This window comes from Bemisia tabaci, chromosome 7, assembly GCF_918797505.1.
Source record: "Bemisia tabaci chromosome 7, PGI_BMITA_v3".
NCBI lineage: Eukaryota > Metazoa > Arthropoda > Insecta > Hemiptera > Aleyrodidae > Bemisia > Bemisia tabaci.
Window position 1 is genome coordinate 18469610 of NC_092799.1, and position 17627 is coordinate 18487236.

Here is a 17627-nt window from a genome sequence, read left to right on the forward strand (position 1 = left end):
CCCTGTTAGGTTTGTAGGCGCCAGTGCGTCGCCGCTCCGCTTTGTGTTAGGCTCTCATATTTAATCTCGCGGAGTCAGCGTTTCCCAATTCATGATTTTGAAATGTTTGCACACTCTGTATGAACTATTCTCGTTTTAATTGATGAAAAAAAAAAAATGTTTTAAAGGAAAATATAATGTGTGTTTTGTAAATATTAAGGTAGTTCCGTATCAAACTTAATGATCTCCAAAGCACAGGAATTTCTACACAATTTCCTATAGCCTTTTATAGCCAATGGAGATAAAGTGTAAAGCCCGGCGATAGGAAATATAGTTCGACTGTATACTTTTTTATCGCTTCGTATAGCCCGGCTATATGATTTGCTCCGCTTTCTACAGCCAGCTTTATGATTTTCAATAGCCTTTTTTAGTCGGCTATAAGAATTCCTATGGTATTTTGAAACGCAGCTCCTATCGCAAATTTTTACCAGGGAAACGAGATTTGTGATTGCGAACTTACGCCATCGAGGTTCATCCGAAAATTCGAGAGCTTTAACAAAAATTGCAGTTCACATAGGCATTTGGGGGGGGGGGGGAGGAAATCCGAAATTCCTTACGGATGGGACTCATCAAGGCCGACTTTCCATGAATAGGAGGTGTCTTTAAGCCCCCCCCCCCCCAATTTCTGTGCCATCTGAGATATAGCCTATGGTCATGTCCTTTTTGTGAGGTATTTGACATCATCAACTGTCTGGAAAAGTGATAGTTGCTGACAGCAATTTGAGTATTTCATCGGCTTCAGTTCCAGTGACATGGTGCAATAGATCGTATTTGATACATCAAACGGATGAGATTGTATCGATATCGATTGGTTCAAAACATAAACATAGCCTCAAAAGTAGATTCAGAAATCTAAGAGAACGGGTCTTTTGTGACAGATTTTTTATTCTTTTGAGTACCAAATGCCAATGCGAAGTGAAATTGTCAGGAAATGTCTCATTTTCATCTTTTCCAACTTAAATCCTTACAGTTTGGTTAGAGGTTATGTTCAAGTGTTTTGAACCAAACTATACATCGAACCGTTATCGAATATGGTCTTGCGCTCATTCGCACTAGTTCGCCTTCAATAAGTTGTTAGGCAATGTGAGCGGCTCAGGAGTAGTACCAGTTGTTTGCAGCAGTTTGAGCGACTGCTCAGTTGCGCTGGTCACAGAATCGTGTTATGATGCTCGATTCTTGTAGATTAGCTAAAGGTAATGGGACCTTTCCGAACGGCAACTCTCTACGTTCAACATGGAGATGTTGCATGTGTGAGGGATTTGCGATTTGACCATTGATTCTCATGTAAAATTTCGCGAGAAACATGATAATGCCACTGGTTTTCTCTGAAATCATTTCCCAAGCTCAAAAAAGCTCTCAAAGTGAGGCCAAAATTGAGGGGATATCCCACCCTGCCCTGAGAGTCCACCTCTACATCAAAACAAACTCTCCATGCAAAGATAGGAAGCAAATACATTAGCAGGGTTATCACTTTATTTGGGGACTCCAAGACTGAAAACACGGCATCACTGCTAATGTATTTGCTCCCTCTATGTATGGAGAGTTTGTTTTGATGTACAGGTGGACTTTCAGGGTAGGGTGGGATATCCCCTCCATTTTGGCCTCACTTTGAGAGCTTTTTTCGAGCTTGGGATATGATTTCAGAGAAAACCAGCGGCACCATCGTATTTCTCGCGAACTTTTACATAGGAATCAATGGTCAAATCGCAAATCCCTCACTCATGCAACATCTCCATTAACCGAGATATTACGCTTAGAAAAATTCGGTTTACGATGTCATCCGCACCGCAGTAGTGACACCCTTGCTTTCTTCCACCTTGCTTTCGTCCGAGTTTTACGTTGAGTAGCCATTGCAAATGTGTGTCACACCAACTGGCGAAAGTAAGGTGGAAGAAACCGAGGGTGTCACTACCGCGGTGGATGACGTCAAAAACCCGACTTTTCAAAGGGCGATATCTCGGTAAATATCGAACGTGAGAAGTTGTTGTTCGGATCGATGTTATTATTTTTAGCTGATCCACAAGAAATAGAGCACCAAAACACGATTCTGTGACCAGCGCAACTAGCCCATACACAGTTTCAGTTCCGGTCCAGTGGCGACCTAACTATTCCACTCACGATGTTTCGCGCTCATTCTCATTATTTCGCCTTCAATAAGCTGGTACGCAACGTGGACGGCTCAGGAGCAGTAATATTTGCTTGCCAAGGAACCCGAGGAATATCGAAAATCGATCACTCACACTTCGCCACTGGTAGCAAAGTAAGGATAAACTTACTAGTGGTGGAGATGAGCTGGGGCAGGTATTTTTTCCAAAAGGCGCACTGCCGCAAACGAGGGCCTTGGCCGATGGCAGTGGAGTTTATGTCTAACGTTAAGAACTCCCGACCGTACGTTGTGTGTTGAGGCCAGTACACGGATGCCCAACTTCCGTCTGATGATAAACTTGGGTTACTGGAACAAAAAACACCCGTATATGATGAAGTTAAATTCATTCGCACTACTCTAATTCACACTGCACAAAATTTTAGAATGACCCCTGAAAAATGCAAACTGGGTACCAAATCACCTGTTTTGGAGAGATGAACCTCTGTTATACGAACCAAATAGTTAGTGAATGCTTGCCGATATAGGGAATGCGCCTTCAATTGAGGGAATCACTTGTTTCAGTTAACAGAACTGCGGGCTGATTACTAAAATTGATAGACAAATCTATAGACAAAGGACACGACGAAAGAATGGAGCGATCGTATTGGTTGAAATGGGTGGTTGTTATGAACTCCTTCGTCCATCGCAATCACCAGCTTCCACCAATAGTATCCTTCTTTTTCTCTTTGTCTTCTTTGACAATAGCTTTGTCTATCATCCCGCTGAACTCTAGTTCAATGAGCAGAGGGATCATTTCAACGAACCAAAACGCCACATTACGTTTTTTAATAAACGTGGAGGTAAATACTACTTAAATGAAATCAAGGAAGATTTTTGATAATAGAATGATGGGCACGCTCCGTGATCCGGCATAAAAGGTCGATTCGGTTGAAATCTTAAAAATATTTGGACACGCATCCGTTAACATATATCCTTGGTTTATCTCACACGAAATTACCTTTCGTATGCTTCACCGAGTGATATTTCAGGAACACCCAGAATTTCAAATGCTCACGCACAGCAACGAAGTATATAGCCAGATTTTTAAGCGCTCAGCCGATAGGCAGCGCTTTTTGATTTCGACTTGCCTCTGAGTACTATTATACTAGTGCTAATGCGTTTAAATGGCGCACCAGCTCATCGATGTGTAGGCTTTTGGGGGGGGGGGGGGGTCCATTTTTAAAATAAATAAAGCTGTGAAAACTGTATTTTATGCTTTTAACGTAATGCGCAGGTAGTTTCGATCGTTTGTCTATAAGAAAATTTCTTAGCGGTAGAGTAATTCTTATCGAAATTGATCGTTGAACTCAAATGAAGCCTAAAAAAAACGCGCCTGATGAGCTCAACGTTGAGCTCATTTTCGAGAAACAAAAATATGCGTTTACGGTTTCCTTGGTAACCTTTTTTTGCTATCAGCTGAGGTTTTAAGTCCACTTCCCAGCCGAGTCGACGGAGTTTATACGTCCTTTCTTCATTAAATACATTTACTAACACCTGAGCGCTCTTCTAATACGACAGTATTAGAACTTTCCCGCTTTTTTTTAAAAAAAAATTACCATTATGATTTTGTTTTTTTTAAATAATCCGTAAATGAGAATTTTGCGCTCTGACGTTGAGTTCATTTGCCAGTCTTTCTGCTGCAGTTTGAAAACGATATAGATTTTATCGAGGCACGCGCGCGAATTGTTTACTTATTTCCTCTCAAAATCGTGTGAACACGCACTAAAGTGTTGCTGACCATGGCACATGGAGCTTACATTACTCAGATTTCGATTTCGGTCGACTAAAAACAGCGCCACGTAGAATTTTCCAAATAACTTTGTATATTGCGCACAAGGTGTGCCAAAATTTTCCTGCCATTCTTAAAATTAACTACTTGCAATTTTGATGGATGCTTGCTTATATTGGTATCTGTTTGGCATAAACATTTTGGAAGCATTTTCTTTTCTTGGATTGGGGGTAGCTGAAAAATTTGTCGCGTAGGTCCCTTGTTACATCCCTCCCTCTGAAGATAAACAGAATGAAAACAGACTCTACTTCGTAGACTCATAACCATCATCCGGCAATACACTCAAGTTGACAGTTAGGATTTAGAATTATAAGAAAATGGTCGGACACCTCGTGTGTCGTTGCCGTACGCTAAATCAAAGGGAAACATCAAAATACCAAGTGCTGTAGGCCCACTTTAATTTGGCGCAACAAGGTTTGATCGGTATTTGTAAATAAATTAAAACTCGCCCTAGTAGCAGAACCATAGAAGGAAAAGATAAAGATTTTATGCGAAAGTTAATTTTTCTTTATATAACGCATGCATACGATTACGAAAGTGTTAAAAGTGAACATTTTTATGTAACCATTATGTAAAAAAAAGTCATAATTTTCGTGACCTTTTCGCAAACATACTAAAAACTAGCGAAAAGCTAACGAAAATGATGACCTTTTTTATATAATAGTTACATAAAAATGTTCACTTTTAACACTTTCGTATGCATGCGTTATATAAAAAAATAAAAAAATTACCTTATCTAGCTTTTATCATTTTTCATATATTATGGTCAGGTCTGAGCTTTGATTTTTTTTTAATATAAGCGTTGCATGTTTTTTTTATATTAAACAACCATTTAGATAAAAGATATGTGTTTTTTATACTTTTTTTAGAAAAACAAAAATTTGTTCTGCTATTAGGGCGTACGTTTCTGTTTGCTAGAGAGATCAGCAAAAGCTTATGACTCACCCTGTATTCCATCTGCGCAACATTTTTCATTTAAGCGTCCCCTCCCCTCTATTCACGCTAGCTAAAAGAGTGCACGTCGCACAGTAGATCGATTCAATTCGCAAGGTTGGACATGAAATTTTTGACAAAAACTGCAGATTTTTATGTTGGTTTCGTCACATTTTAAACTTTGAGGGGTGGTTCTTGAGGGAAATTTTACGAAAAAACCAATGGAACTACTTTTAGAACTTCAAAATTGTGTATAAACGGAGTTATAAGCGTTTAAAGTTTCCAAATTTTGTCCAATTTTGCCTATTGACTCGATCCAGTGTGCGTCGTCTCTCATGTACGTACTCTCTCTCCGATGTCAATTGAAAAATCATCGTAAAAGCATTCTAAAAAAAGATTCCTTACTTTCCTCTTTTCTGTTGCCTCAAAATATGTCACAACGGACTTAAAAGTTCAGTTCCTCGCTCGATAAACTCAGTGAATCCTCGGCCTTGTTAGAATCAAGTTTCGGAAATATTTTGAAATGGGACTTAGTGTAACTCGAAATATTACTGTGTTCATAATAATCCTACTTTTTCTTGATGTTAGGGGTATGTCGTCATGGTTGCCAAATAGGCGGCTTGTGAGATCATTAACTGGTGCTGGGTCACAGGTACGTAATCGTCTCAAATAATCAACTGATTTAAATATACAAACGTGTGATCATAAGGAAACTCTAATACTGCTGTGCTAAGGAGAAACGCCGCATGAACCTTCAAGCGTTGCCAAATTCCTTCCGATAAAACGCAAATTTCCTGGTAAACTTATGAATTTTTTCCCCCAATTTTTCGCGTAATTTTGTTCGTAATTTTACCTTAAGCTCTTGAAAATTTCAAAACAAAATATTCAGAACTTTCCTCAAAAATAAAAATTTTATCGACGGAAATTTGGCAACTCCCGCGTGTTCATACGGCGTTCTTCCTTAGCACGGCAGAATAATGCCTGGTAACTGATCAATAGGGGTATTCAATTTGAAAAAGAATAGAACTATACCGAAGACTGGTAGGATTTAGAAAATATGTCCTAATCTTGTACAACTTCTTTTTGAATGCAATATTTTCCCTATTTCTTCTGGAGATGAGTAAGTTCAGAGTTGAATCATAAATCGGACAGGGGTTTTGACCCTTTCTCTAGAAATTTTGTTCTACTTCGATTTTTTTCAGAATCTTGCCTTCCTCCTCCCGAACTTTTGCGCAATAAGTTGTGCCTTTGATTCTTGGACTCTTTTGCAATTCTCAATAAAAATCAATGTTCACTAAAAATGCTTCAAAAGTGATTTCATCTCTGAATTTATTCATTATCATTCATTTTGAAAAGGGCTCAACTTTGATGAGCAAAATGTTTAAAAAAACATAAAAAGTTGCTGAACAAAATTGTGAATACGGGAAAAAGGTTTTTCGTGCAAAGGGGGTATTGAAAGACAATGTGAACGATGAAGTTGGAGGTTGTTCGCCATATTTAAACATGGCAAAAATGTATTCTGAGTTCTAAAAGACCTCTCCATTTAGTATGAACGAAAGTGCAGATCTTTTTAATGTGAAATGGGAGAAAAAAACTGAATGAATAATGGAAGATACGCACCACCTTAAAGGTTAAAATTTTTTTTCAGATTAGTCCTTTTTGAAACAAAAGATTTAATTTTTATTTTGAATCTATTACTCCTCACAACCTTGAACATTTAACTCAATTACAGTATTAGCTCTACAACTTTATACCTCGTTACTTTGCCACAGCTTAATAAGTGATCATCCGTACCAAAAGAGACCTTAATCTACCGAGGCAATTTTTCAGGATGACGATAGTAATGAAATGGGCGACAAGATAAGAAGTTGATTCTTCGCAGGAAACGCGTGAATTTTTTTGAGAGAGTTCACTTTTGAAGTTTCCAATGTGACGGGTAAATGTTCCATCCTTTTTGAGCTATCCTAATGAAGGAAAACCTCTTATGTTACCTCCCATGACGGAAAAAAGTGGACAAGAATCGACTACAAAAATTGGCAGGAACTGTCAGTCAATCAGGATTGACTTATATCATTCCATCTTAGGTTGAAGGTGTGTTTTACAGTGTAAACAGATAAGCTGATAATTTCTAAACTTGATGGGTAAATTTTATTTTAGTTTAAAAGTTAGAAATTGTATTAAATGTATATAACTTTATCATTAGATATATGACACTTAGGATTAACACTTAGAATTTAAAAGTTAGCCAAATCCCACCTAAATTAGGCCCCCTAGAGCTAAATTAGCTATTAGCTATTTAGCCCCGAGGCTAAATTAGTTTTAGGATCTAATTTTCAGCCTGTAATGGAGTTCTTGCATGACAAACGGATAAACGATTTAAGTACTTTAGCCCATAGTTGAAGCAAATTTTCGCCTTCCCGTCATTCAAATCGATTCTCCTATTTTAAAATCCCCTTTATCCTCGTACAGGTCAAAATTAGGACCTATTTTTTTACTCTACATGTGCAAACCCGCGATCTCGCAAAAAAAGAAGAAAAAATACGCAAATTTTGCCTCAATGGAGATGTTGCATGTGTGAGGAATTTGCGATTTAACTACTGATTCTTATGTAAAAGTTCGCGAGAGACACGATGGTGCCACTGGTTTTCTCTGAAATCAACTCCCAAGCTCAAAAAAAGCCCTTAAGCTGAGGCCAAAATGAAGAGTCCTGATACTTAGAGTCTACCTCTACATCAAGACTAACTCTCCATGCAAAGATAGGGAGCAAATACATTAGCATTAAGGTTGCCGTGTTTTCAGTTTTAGAGTCCCCAAAGAAAGTGGCAACCCTGCTAATGTATTTGCTCCCTATCTTTGCATGGAGAGTTTGTTTTGATGTAGAGGTGGACTCTCAGGGTAGGGTGGGATATCCCCTCCATTATGGCCTCAACTTGAGAGCTTTTTTTGAGCTTGGGAGATGATTTCAGAGAAAACCAGTGGCATCATCGTATTTCTCGCGAACTTATACATTAGAATCCATGGTCAAATCGTAAATCCCTCACACATGCAACATCTCCATTCCGCGAATAATGCGCACGCCCTTTCAGACAGGCTTTCCAAATGTCAAAGCCCATTATCGATACCCTCCCATTTACGCACGCAGCCAAGCGCGACTTTTTAGTCGCATGATCGAGAAGTTTTTGACAGAGGTTTTACCCTGTCCTATCCTGTTCACTTTTTTAGTGCTGCCGTGCAGGGGATTCCAAGAATCGGAGCACAGACGGCCGACTGCTACCCTTCTGGTAGCCATTATTCTATGGAAGAGTTCGGGAAGAGCCAGAGACAAGAGACCCTCCACTAGTGTCTCGGCTATCGGAAGCTTTTACTTTCGGGACTCCAACATTGAAATGTTGTCTTACCTACATAGTTGATGTTCAACAACATGTCGGCAGTTTCGTTTTGCAAACAAGGCGAAGTTTGGGAAACTTGTTTGGCTCATGATGTCACCCGAAGCTCATCATCCACCATGTAGGTAGGTCAACAGCCGAAAAAAGAGTGATGATTGTTGCTCTCGTTTAATTGCCCATACGGAACTGTTGAATCCCCGAAAGTATAAGCTTCCACCTGTCGCCGAGAGGCCAGTGGAGGGTCTCTTGTCTCTGGAAAGAGCATACCTACGTTTCACTAAGCTTGGCTAGAGTCCCTTTATACTGAGAGTTAAGACAACCCCCCTCCCCCCTCATGGAGTCACAAACGGGGATAAAGATTACACAAATTGATAGTTTTTCGTAAACTTTGATCGGCTCATTCTCAAATTCCTCTCTCCGTTCCTGCTCTCATTCCGTTTGTTCCTTGCCGAACCCGTTATTCCCCGGCCCATCCTCAGTGGTAAGAAAAAACCTCTTGGTTCAAGAGTGCAGTTTCTTGTCGCCAGATTTAAGGGTCTGGACTCTTTGTTTCAATGCCAAATCCGCTTGAATCAATGCAAAATCCGCTTGAAACAAGAGTTCCAGACTCTTACATCCGGCGACAAGAAACTGTACCCTTAAGTCAATGCAATGCGGCATCGGTCCAATAGGTTTTTTTTACAAGTGTATATTGTTATCTTTGCAATCGGTGAAAATGTAATCTTCATTCCCGTTTGGGACACTGTGGAGGCCTAAAATACTGGAACCAATCAGAAATGGATTCACACGGAGAAAAAAAACTCGTGCGTGGAACCCGAAGTTTAGGTCATATGGATCTCTGAAGTTTTCAGATTGAGCATCTGAACACTTTAGGTCCAGCTGCCGAGGTTCGGATCATACATCTGAAACTTCAGTTCATACATCTGAAGTACTTCAGATGTGAGAACCGAAGTACTTCGGATGTGAGAACCGAAGTACTTCAGATGTAAGAACTGAAGTTTCAGATGTGTGATCCGAACCTCGGCAGCTAGACCTAAAGTGTTCAGATGCTCAATCTGAAAACTTCAGAGATCCATATGACCTAAACTTCGGGTCGCACGCACGAGTTTTTTTTTCTCCGTGCACATTGTCTTAACTCTCGGTATAAAGGGACTCTAAGCTTGGCCTCTGTCCTGCCCGCAGAGCGCGCGGCGCCTCTCGGACCGCGCTCATTGGCCAGCAGCGGACGCGCAGGTAGCGGAGTGGGTGAATTTGGTGTACGATGTGGTCCAGACGGACCCTTGCCTCGAGTACCAGCAGCGGAAAAAGAGAAGCATGAGCAGAACCTCCTCTCAGGGCTCGGCAAGATCCTCCCGGGATTCCCAGCCGGTGACGCCGGACGATAGGAACACGGCCTTTCAACGATGCGTCTCCGCCGGTGCAGCCTACAGGTCACTCGGTGCCTCTTGGAAACCGGAGTGCGTGGGCGCCGTTGGGGCAGAGTGCAAAAAGAAAGGCGGCAAATATAACTGCTACTTGAAAATGGGTAGCCGTAGCGGCGGCTTGGGAGCCTTTGGATGCTTCGGCGGAGGCGGCGGTGGCCCCAAGGAGAAGACGTTCCCCGAGTGCACCGGGTACATCACCAGGTACAAGACACAGCAGAATCTCGTCAACAGAATGGCGACGTATGGACATTGAATGAGTCGCTAGACCAGAGACAAGAGACCCTCCACTAGTATCTTGGCCATTGTGGAAGCTTTTACTTTCGGGACTTCAGCATTCTACTGTTGACTTACCCACATGGTTGATGTTTAACAACGTGTTGGCAGTTTCGTTTTGCAAACAAGTCGAAAATGGCCGAAGTTTGCGAAACTTGTTTGGCTCATGACGTCACCCGAAGCTCATCATTGACCATGTAGGTAGGTCAACAGCCGAAATTGAGGTGATGACTGTTGCTCCCTAATAATTGTCCATAAGGAACTGTTGAATCCCCGAAAGTAAAATCTTCCACCTGTCGCTAGGAGACCAGTGCAGGGTCTCTTGTCTCTGCGCTAGACATGGAGTCCTTTTATAGGGAGAGTTACGACAACGCGGCTCATGGATGTCACAAACGGGAATGAAGATTGCGTAAATTGAGCGTTGTTCGTAATCTTTGATCAACTCATCCCCAAATCCTGGTCTCCGTTCCTTTCCTCGTTCCGTTTTTCCGTTTGTTCCTTGCCGTGCCACCAATTCCCCGGTCCGTTTCAGTTTATACTCTTTGAAATCGGTGAAAATGTAATCTTTATTCCCGTTTGTGATGCCGCAATCACACGCTGAATTTAGCGGCTGAATGTGGAAGTCAACAGTCATCGCCCAACGGCTGAAATTTCGCAAATTTGAGCTATTTACATCCAGATGTGTATCAAATCTACTCGAATAGTTCAGACAAATCCAACATTAGTCCGATGGTTGCTGAGAATCGTTGCTGAATTTTGCGCGTCACGCGCAAAATTCAGGCATCGGGCCGATGACTTCCACATTCAAGCCACATTCAGCTCCCACATTCAGCGTGTGATCGCGGCATGACACTGTGGAGGCCTAAAATACGAGAAACAATCAGAAATGGATTCGTACTCTCTTTACTCTCAGTATAAAAGGACTCCAACTGAACCTTAAGTTGCTCAGCCGCTGATGCCGTGCTACGGAAAAACGCCGCGTGAACCCTCAGGCGTTGCCAAACTTCCTTTGATAAAATACGAATCTCCAGGTAAACTTATGAGTATATTTCCTCCAATTTTCATATAATTTTGCTCGCGCTTTCATCTAAAATTCCTGAAAATATCAAGGAAAAATATTCACAAACTGATTGCAGTAGGTGCACGAGGCACTTATACAGAAAAGGTTGTTGACGTAGCCTGACGTAAGCTAAACATCTCAATACGGAGGAAAAAAAAACTCATATGAGCTCAATTGTCTTGAATGGTAACTAGTTTTCCACCTAACAGCACGCATCTCTTTCAGAGCAAATTGTGCTCATATGAGCTTTTTTCTGTCTGTATTGAGATTTGCAGATTTATGCTGATTTCTGACGCACGTTGGCTACGTCACCAACTTTTTCTGGTAAGTATTCGTAGCTTTCCCCAAAAACGGACATTTTATCGAAGGTGATATGGCAATTCTCGAATGTTCATACGGCGTTCTTTCTAAGAGCGGCAGAATGGGAGCGCTTTTTTATTTCCCCTGGTAAAAATTGGCAGTAGAATCTGTGTTCCAAAATACCACAGACCTAAAGCCGGCTGTTAGATTTTCAATAGCTTCTACAGCCGACTGCACAATTTCTTATAGCTTTTTATAGCCGATGGCGATTAAGCAACAGCCAGGGGGAAGTGTATGCTAAATGTTACTAATTACGGATGCTAGGACTTAGTGAGTTTTTGGACTACCGCTCTATTTTTGGGCCGTAGTATCTTGATTTATTTTGCGCGGAAAGTTCCGTATGCCTTCAATTTCGTATGATACTGTGCAATATCTCTGGTGTGAAATAGTTGCTTCAACGCCGTGGCACGCTGCGGCGCGGCGGGCGCGCAGCCAGCGCGAAAAGCGCAATAGCGCCTACAAACCTAACAGGGATACTTCACGCATTGCGCAATGCGTGAAGTATCCCTGTTAGGTTTGTAGGCGCTAATGCGCGCTTATCGCTGACAGCACGCCGCTCCGCTCTGTGTTAGGCTCCAATATATGATCTCGCGGAGTCAACGTTTTTAAACTCATGATTTTGAAATGTTCGCACATCCTGTAAGGATTATTCTCATTTTAAGTGATGAAAAAAATATGTATTAAAGGAAAATATAATGTGTGTTTTGTAAATATTATTGTGGTTCCGTATCAAACTTAATGATTTCCAAAGCACACGAATTTCAACACAATATCTTATAGCCTTTTATAGCCGATGGCGATAAAGTGTAAAGCCCGGCGACAGGAACTATAGCCCGGTTGTATACTTTTTTATCGCTTCGTATAGCCCGGCTATATGGTTTGCTCCGCTTTCTACAGCCAGCTGTATGGTTTTCTATTGCCTTCTTTAGCCGGCTATAAGAATTCCTATGGTATTTTGAAACGCAGCTCCTATCGCCAATTTTTACCAGGGTCAACCTGGCGCCTGGCGTCTTGGATTCTAGTATAAATTCTCGATACACGATCAAATTCCCGAACCAATTACCATCAAAGTATCGGGAGTCATCAGTCTCAAAATCAATATTTTGCTTAGTTTTAAAATGAAAACTTAGCAGAAATGTTTCGTGCGGCAGGAAATGATGAATGGTGGTACTCAATTCTGATCAAAATTTGACGGCCCGTCTAATTTTGATCAAAGAGGACTGATGTTTGGTGACCATCAGTCATGAACTGGTCTACTTTGATCATAATTGGTGCGGAATTTGATCGTGTATTCAGACCTATACACTTGTGGCAATGCGTTCAAATGGCACACCGGCTCAACAACAAGGTAGTGGAGAGGGTCATGACATATTTAGGACAGATGAATTTGTGATACCTTTATAATTTAATGCTTCTGATGTCAAAGCACGTCGTATAGTGATCGTTTCTCTGTATTCTATTTTTTTAGCCGTAGTGTACGATTTTCTCAAAGTTGATTTTTGTCATTTTGGTGAGCGAGCTCTTTCATCACTTACCTTCCTCGGGGAACTTCCCAAAACATTTTTAGGCCCAAGTTAAATGTGTCCCGTCATCTTAAGCAATGTAACTCCAATATCCTTCTCTCTCATTGAAATTTATTTTTAAACTAGTTAAGAGGCTTATAGGAAAAAGCACATATGAGTAGTTTTTAACAAATTGAGATAATAATGAGTTCAATTAAAATTAGTTTTAAAAATATTCTGTGAGAAAATCACTGATAAAATCCTATTTTTAAGCGTCAAAACGTGCGTTTGAACTTTTCTTTCGCCATATTAAGGCTCCATTTAATTTTAGAACTTAGAACAATCAATATTTCTTGAAATAGCAAAAACTGAACTTTTACGCCTTGTTCTCCAAGCCCCTCAGTTGTAAGTTACTGTGAATTGTTGGATGTAATTATTTCACGGTGCACTTTTAAATAAAAGAATTGTTAAACTACAAAGCCACCTAGGCACATATTTGCTGTACATACTTTATTTTTTAGAGAGATTTACAAATCAGCTACAAAATTTGAAATTTTCTCGGGTTGCACCTCACTCATTTTCTATATTCATCCTCCAAAAACCTCCAGATCCGTGATATAATCTTGAGTTTTTCCTAGAAGGAAAATTATGGGTGTGGTAATTTTGAAATTTTCCGATGTCGGAGAGTGTTTTTAGAGTGGCACTATCGAAAATCAATAATTAGTAATGACGAGGAATAGAGCGTATTGCCTCTTGCACGCTCCAGATGTTAGAATCGATCAGAAAAAATCATCCTGTGATTTGCGATTGATATGGGCCGCATTCGGCCGCAAGTTCTGGGGACTTGTTCCTTTTTGGGAGCTTTAAGTTGGGCCAACGAATAGAGACAAGACTTTCGCGAGCCCTGAAAATTGTAATAATGCTTAGGGACCGGGAGAAATTGTTTATACTCGGAGGTTTGATGGCCTCCCACCCCCCTCCCCCCAAAGTTGGAAAAAATGTATCATGTCTATGCGTTCCTCAATTTTTGAATCGTTCCATTTTAAATGACGTTTCTCATCGAATATTCCTACATCTCGGCAAAGTTTTTGGAGCTTGTTCCTCCTCTTGTCTACTCAGTTTAGAAATGTATCTTTTCTTCGTTAGTGGGTGCATTTCTTATTCGTGATAGAGTGGTGACGGTTCAAATTGACTGTGTCTCTGATTTAGGCTTTCGTGAAGGCAGTGAGTTTTCGACGCCAATTTTTAGACCACACGGAAAAAACGACTATAGGCTCTAAGGTCCTAGAACAGCATCACCTTAATTTTAGGTGGGGACCAGCTTTAAAGTCACATGACTAGACTTCAATCCGAGCAGAGCAGGTGCCTACCCAAATCTAGGTAATGATATTTAACTCACCTCTCTTGGCATGAGCATCAAACCATTTTCTCCGTTTGTGGTTTTGTAGCTAAGGTGCCTTTTGAAATGGTTAGAGAGGGCTCAATAACAGTTCACTCCAGAAATGTCGCAGAATGCACATGTGAGAGGCCTTTCAAAAGTTCAAAATAGATCCCTATTATGTAACTTCTTCGGAAAGTCCGCACGGAAAAAACGACACTAGGTCTAAGGCCTAGAATGTATTACACCTAGATTTTAGGTACGTACCAACCCTACCCTCGCAGGGCTAGACACCAATTCGGGCAAGGCTGGTGCCTACTAAAAATCTAGGTGATGTCATTTTGCCTACGCATCAGTTCCTAGCCGTGTTTCCCTCTTTTGCGAAAGAGCTGGCTCTACCAGAGCTCTTAAAAATAACCCCAGAAGGGCCCCAACGCCGGACAGAATCTATTTGACCTGAGTTCGTGTTGAGCGAAGGCCTTCAGCTTCGGGCTCGAAAACCTCCATTGCCAGGGAACGCGTGGACGTTTTCATGCCTGCGAAAAAAACATGCTTTCACGTAGGCAAACTGAAAAATTGACATTGTAAAAAACTTTGCCTCTCTTGCTTGATGTGGTGGTACAGCACGGTACAGCAAAAAACGGTCATACAGATCCCGAGGCTGCGAACAAATCTGCGAATTAATCACGGTGATGACGCCTCTACAATGTGACGGGGCACAGTGGATCGAATCAATCACAGAGATCGAACACGACATTTCTTTACTAAAAATGCAAATCTTGATGTTAAATCCGTCACATGATACATTTTAAGGGGTGCTTTTCGCAGAAAATCTTACGAGGAAACCGATAGAATCACTTTTAAAACGTCAACGTTTTGTACGAACGGAGTTACAAGCTTTTAAAGTTTCCAAATAGTGTCCGACCTCTCCCATCGACTCCATCCACTGAGCAGGGGATGAACCGAACGCACTTACCATAGATGCCACTATGTGCAAATTAATAAAATCAAAAGGATAGCTATGTCCATTAGGTTTGCTTTATGTGTGATTCCTTTTAAGTCAATTTATTTCCACGTGTTTTCTTTTAACAAAGTAAGTCCAACCTCTCCCAAATGCATGAGCTATGAACTAAGAGCGATGTACGCATTTTCAGTTGACGCGGATTGGTGATGAGGCTGAGATGTGCTAAAGCGATGGATGACATCGACTGGAAAGTTTTTCAGGAGACGACGTTTTCACTGATTGAGTTCTGCCAGGACTGACGTATTGTTGATTAGTGAGACCGAGATTTTATCTCAATTTATCACGATTTTTTGTTCGATAATATTGCGACAAATTGCCATCGATAAAATCGCGATTTTACTGCAAATCTATGTGATGAAATCGCAATTTAATGCTATTATGACATATTATGCTCCGATGACATTGAAATAAATCGACGTCGCGATAAAATCGCGATACGTTATCCGATTAAATCGCATCTTATCGCGATCACTGTTACTTGGGGTGCGTCATAGATCGTCGCTCCTCTGACGTAAGGAAGGGCGTAACTTGATTTCTACGTGACCCCTGTGCTCCGTATAACTCTATGCTTTCTAAGGCTCACGCAAAAATCTAGATACGCCCTTACGTCAGAGGAGCGACGAGATGAGACAGTTATGTTCCACAACTTAGCGGGCGCGAAGCGACCACTAAGGGGTTTGACCGCCAGGGTTACCAAAGAATGAAGAAATTGAAATTCCCTGACGATTTCCTGATTTCCCTGTCACATCTTTGCACAATTCCTTGGATATTGTAAATATGCCAGATGGTTAAAAAGACATGATTTCAAATAGTTTTCGCTTAAAATCTATTGTTCGAGACGTCAAACCTGGTCTGGAGAGCAAATAAAGGTGACTTTACAATTTTTCCCTAGCATTTTCGTCATTTTCCCTGACAGTTCCAGGTTTGCCCTGACTTTTTAAAATTCCCTGACATTTCCCGGTGTTCTCTCACTGTGCTAACCCTGGATCGCGTAGCGGCAGAGGACAACCCCTAGTTTTTCAATAAACGGAAAAAAAAATGCTGATTCAACGATTCAATTGCTAAAAACAGTGAGTGCAATGTTTCAACGCAGATTTTACAACAAAAAAATGCTACTTTAACCACCCCCGTGGGTAAATTAGTTTACAATGTGGTTAAAACAGCATTTTTTTGTCGTAAAATCTGCGTTGAAACATTGCAATCACTGTTTTTAGCAATTGAATTGTTGAATCAGCAATTTTTTTTTTCCGTGTACGAACAGGTTAATTTGGGATGAATGAGTGGGTGGAAATGGACCGCGCTATGCAGAAAGGAGCCAAGCCACGTCAGCCATTGCCAAATTTAATTGGGCAATTTAAGTTTCTTCGTGAAAACGGTTTTGCAAATTTTTCTCGGAAATTTCGGTGAATTTTCTGCATAGTGCGAAGCATATTACTTTAAATTTCAAAGGAGCAGTCCACACAAACTTTCGCTCGTAAGCAATTAAATTGCCCAGTTTAATTTGGCAATAGCTGATGTGGCTTGGTTTCTTCTTGGTAAACCAGAGTGTCTACCAGTTATAAAAAACCAAAATTGAGCACTTTCGGGGACTTTTAGGGGTGTTTTTTCAAGAAAATTGGGGACTTTTTTCCCCCAAAATAGTAAGTGAAAGGGAGCTAGTTAGAGCGTTAAAGGGCGTATTTTATACGACTAATTTTACAAGTTATGTTGAACCGATGAAAACATACGAAAAACCAAGCAACACTTCAGTTTTTATATTCTTGGTCATACCGCGCCGTTGCAACTGGTCGGAAAATTTGAAAATGACGGTGTTTAGAACGACCTTTGTCATTTTTGGGGGGCCTGAACAAGACAATTGGGGACTTTCGGGGATATCAAGGATACCCTTCCAAAATCGGGGATAATCGGGGACATTGGGGACTTTTGGGGACTGGTAGACATCTTGTAAATGCGGCTCAAATGCAGAGACAAGAGACCCTCCACTGGCCTCCTAGCGACAGATGGAAGCTTTTACTTTCGGGGTTTCAACAATTCCTTATGGACAATTACTAGGGAGCAACAGTCATCACCCTAGTTTCGGCTGTTGACTTATCTAAATGGTCGATGATGAGCTTCGGATGACGTCATGAGCCAAACACCTTTCCCAAACGTCGGCCATTTTCGGCTTGTTTGCAAAACGAAACTGCCAACACGTTGTTGAACATCAACCACGTAGGTAAGTCAACAGTGGAGTGCTGAAGTCCCGAAAGTAAAGGCTTCCACAATGGCCAAGATACTAGTGGAGGGTTCCTTGTCTCTGTTCAAATGTGAATT

The 17627-nt window shown here is 41.0% G+C and overlaps 2 protein-coding genes across 5 annotated transcripts in view; one reads left to right on the forward strand and one right to left on the reverse strand.

Annotated features, from left to right (window-relative positions):
* The window catches only part of LOC109029639 (acetylcholinesterase), a 135491-nt gene that overhangs the window by 8033 nt on the left and 109831 nt on the right, over positions 1-17627 (reverse strand). For all 4 annotated transcript variants that reach the window (XM_019040186.2, XM_019040187.2, XM_019040189.2 and 1 more), the window contains exon 8: positions 2316-2491. In XM_019040186.2, coding sequence (XP_018895731.1) covers positions 2316-2491 — 176 coding nt within the window. The remainder of the gene's footprint in view (positions 1-2315; positions 2492-17627) is intronic.
* Positions 5303-17625, forward strand: LOC140225099 (uncharacterized). The gene is made up of 2 exons (XM_072302666.1): positions 5303-5559; positions 9476-17625. Exons 1-2 carry the CDS (start codon positions 5431-5433, stop codon positions 9968-9970), a joined length of 624 nt encoding a protein of 207 aa, XP_072158767.1. The 5' UTR covers positions 5303-5430; the 3' UTR covers positions 9971-17625.

Bases quoted from the DNA above. Each gene is read 5' to 3' on its own strand.
- LOC140225099 (XM_072302666.1), top strand. From the start codon at position 5,431: ATGGGACTTAGTGTAACTCGAAATATTACTGTGTTCATAATAATCCTA. The intron at 5,560-9,475 runs GTACGTAATCGT...TCCTGCCCGCAG, and splicing joins TAACTGGTGCTGGGTCACAG to AGCGCGCGGCGCCTCTCGGA.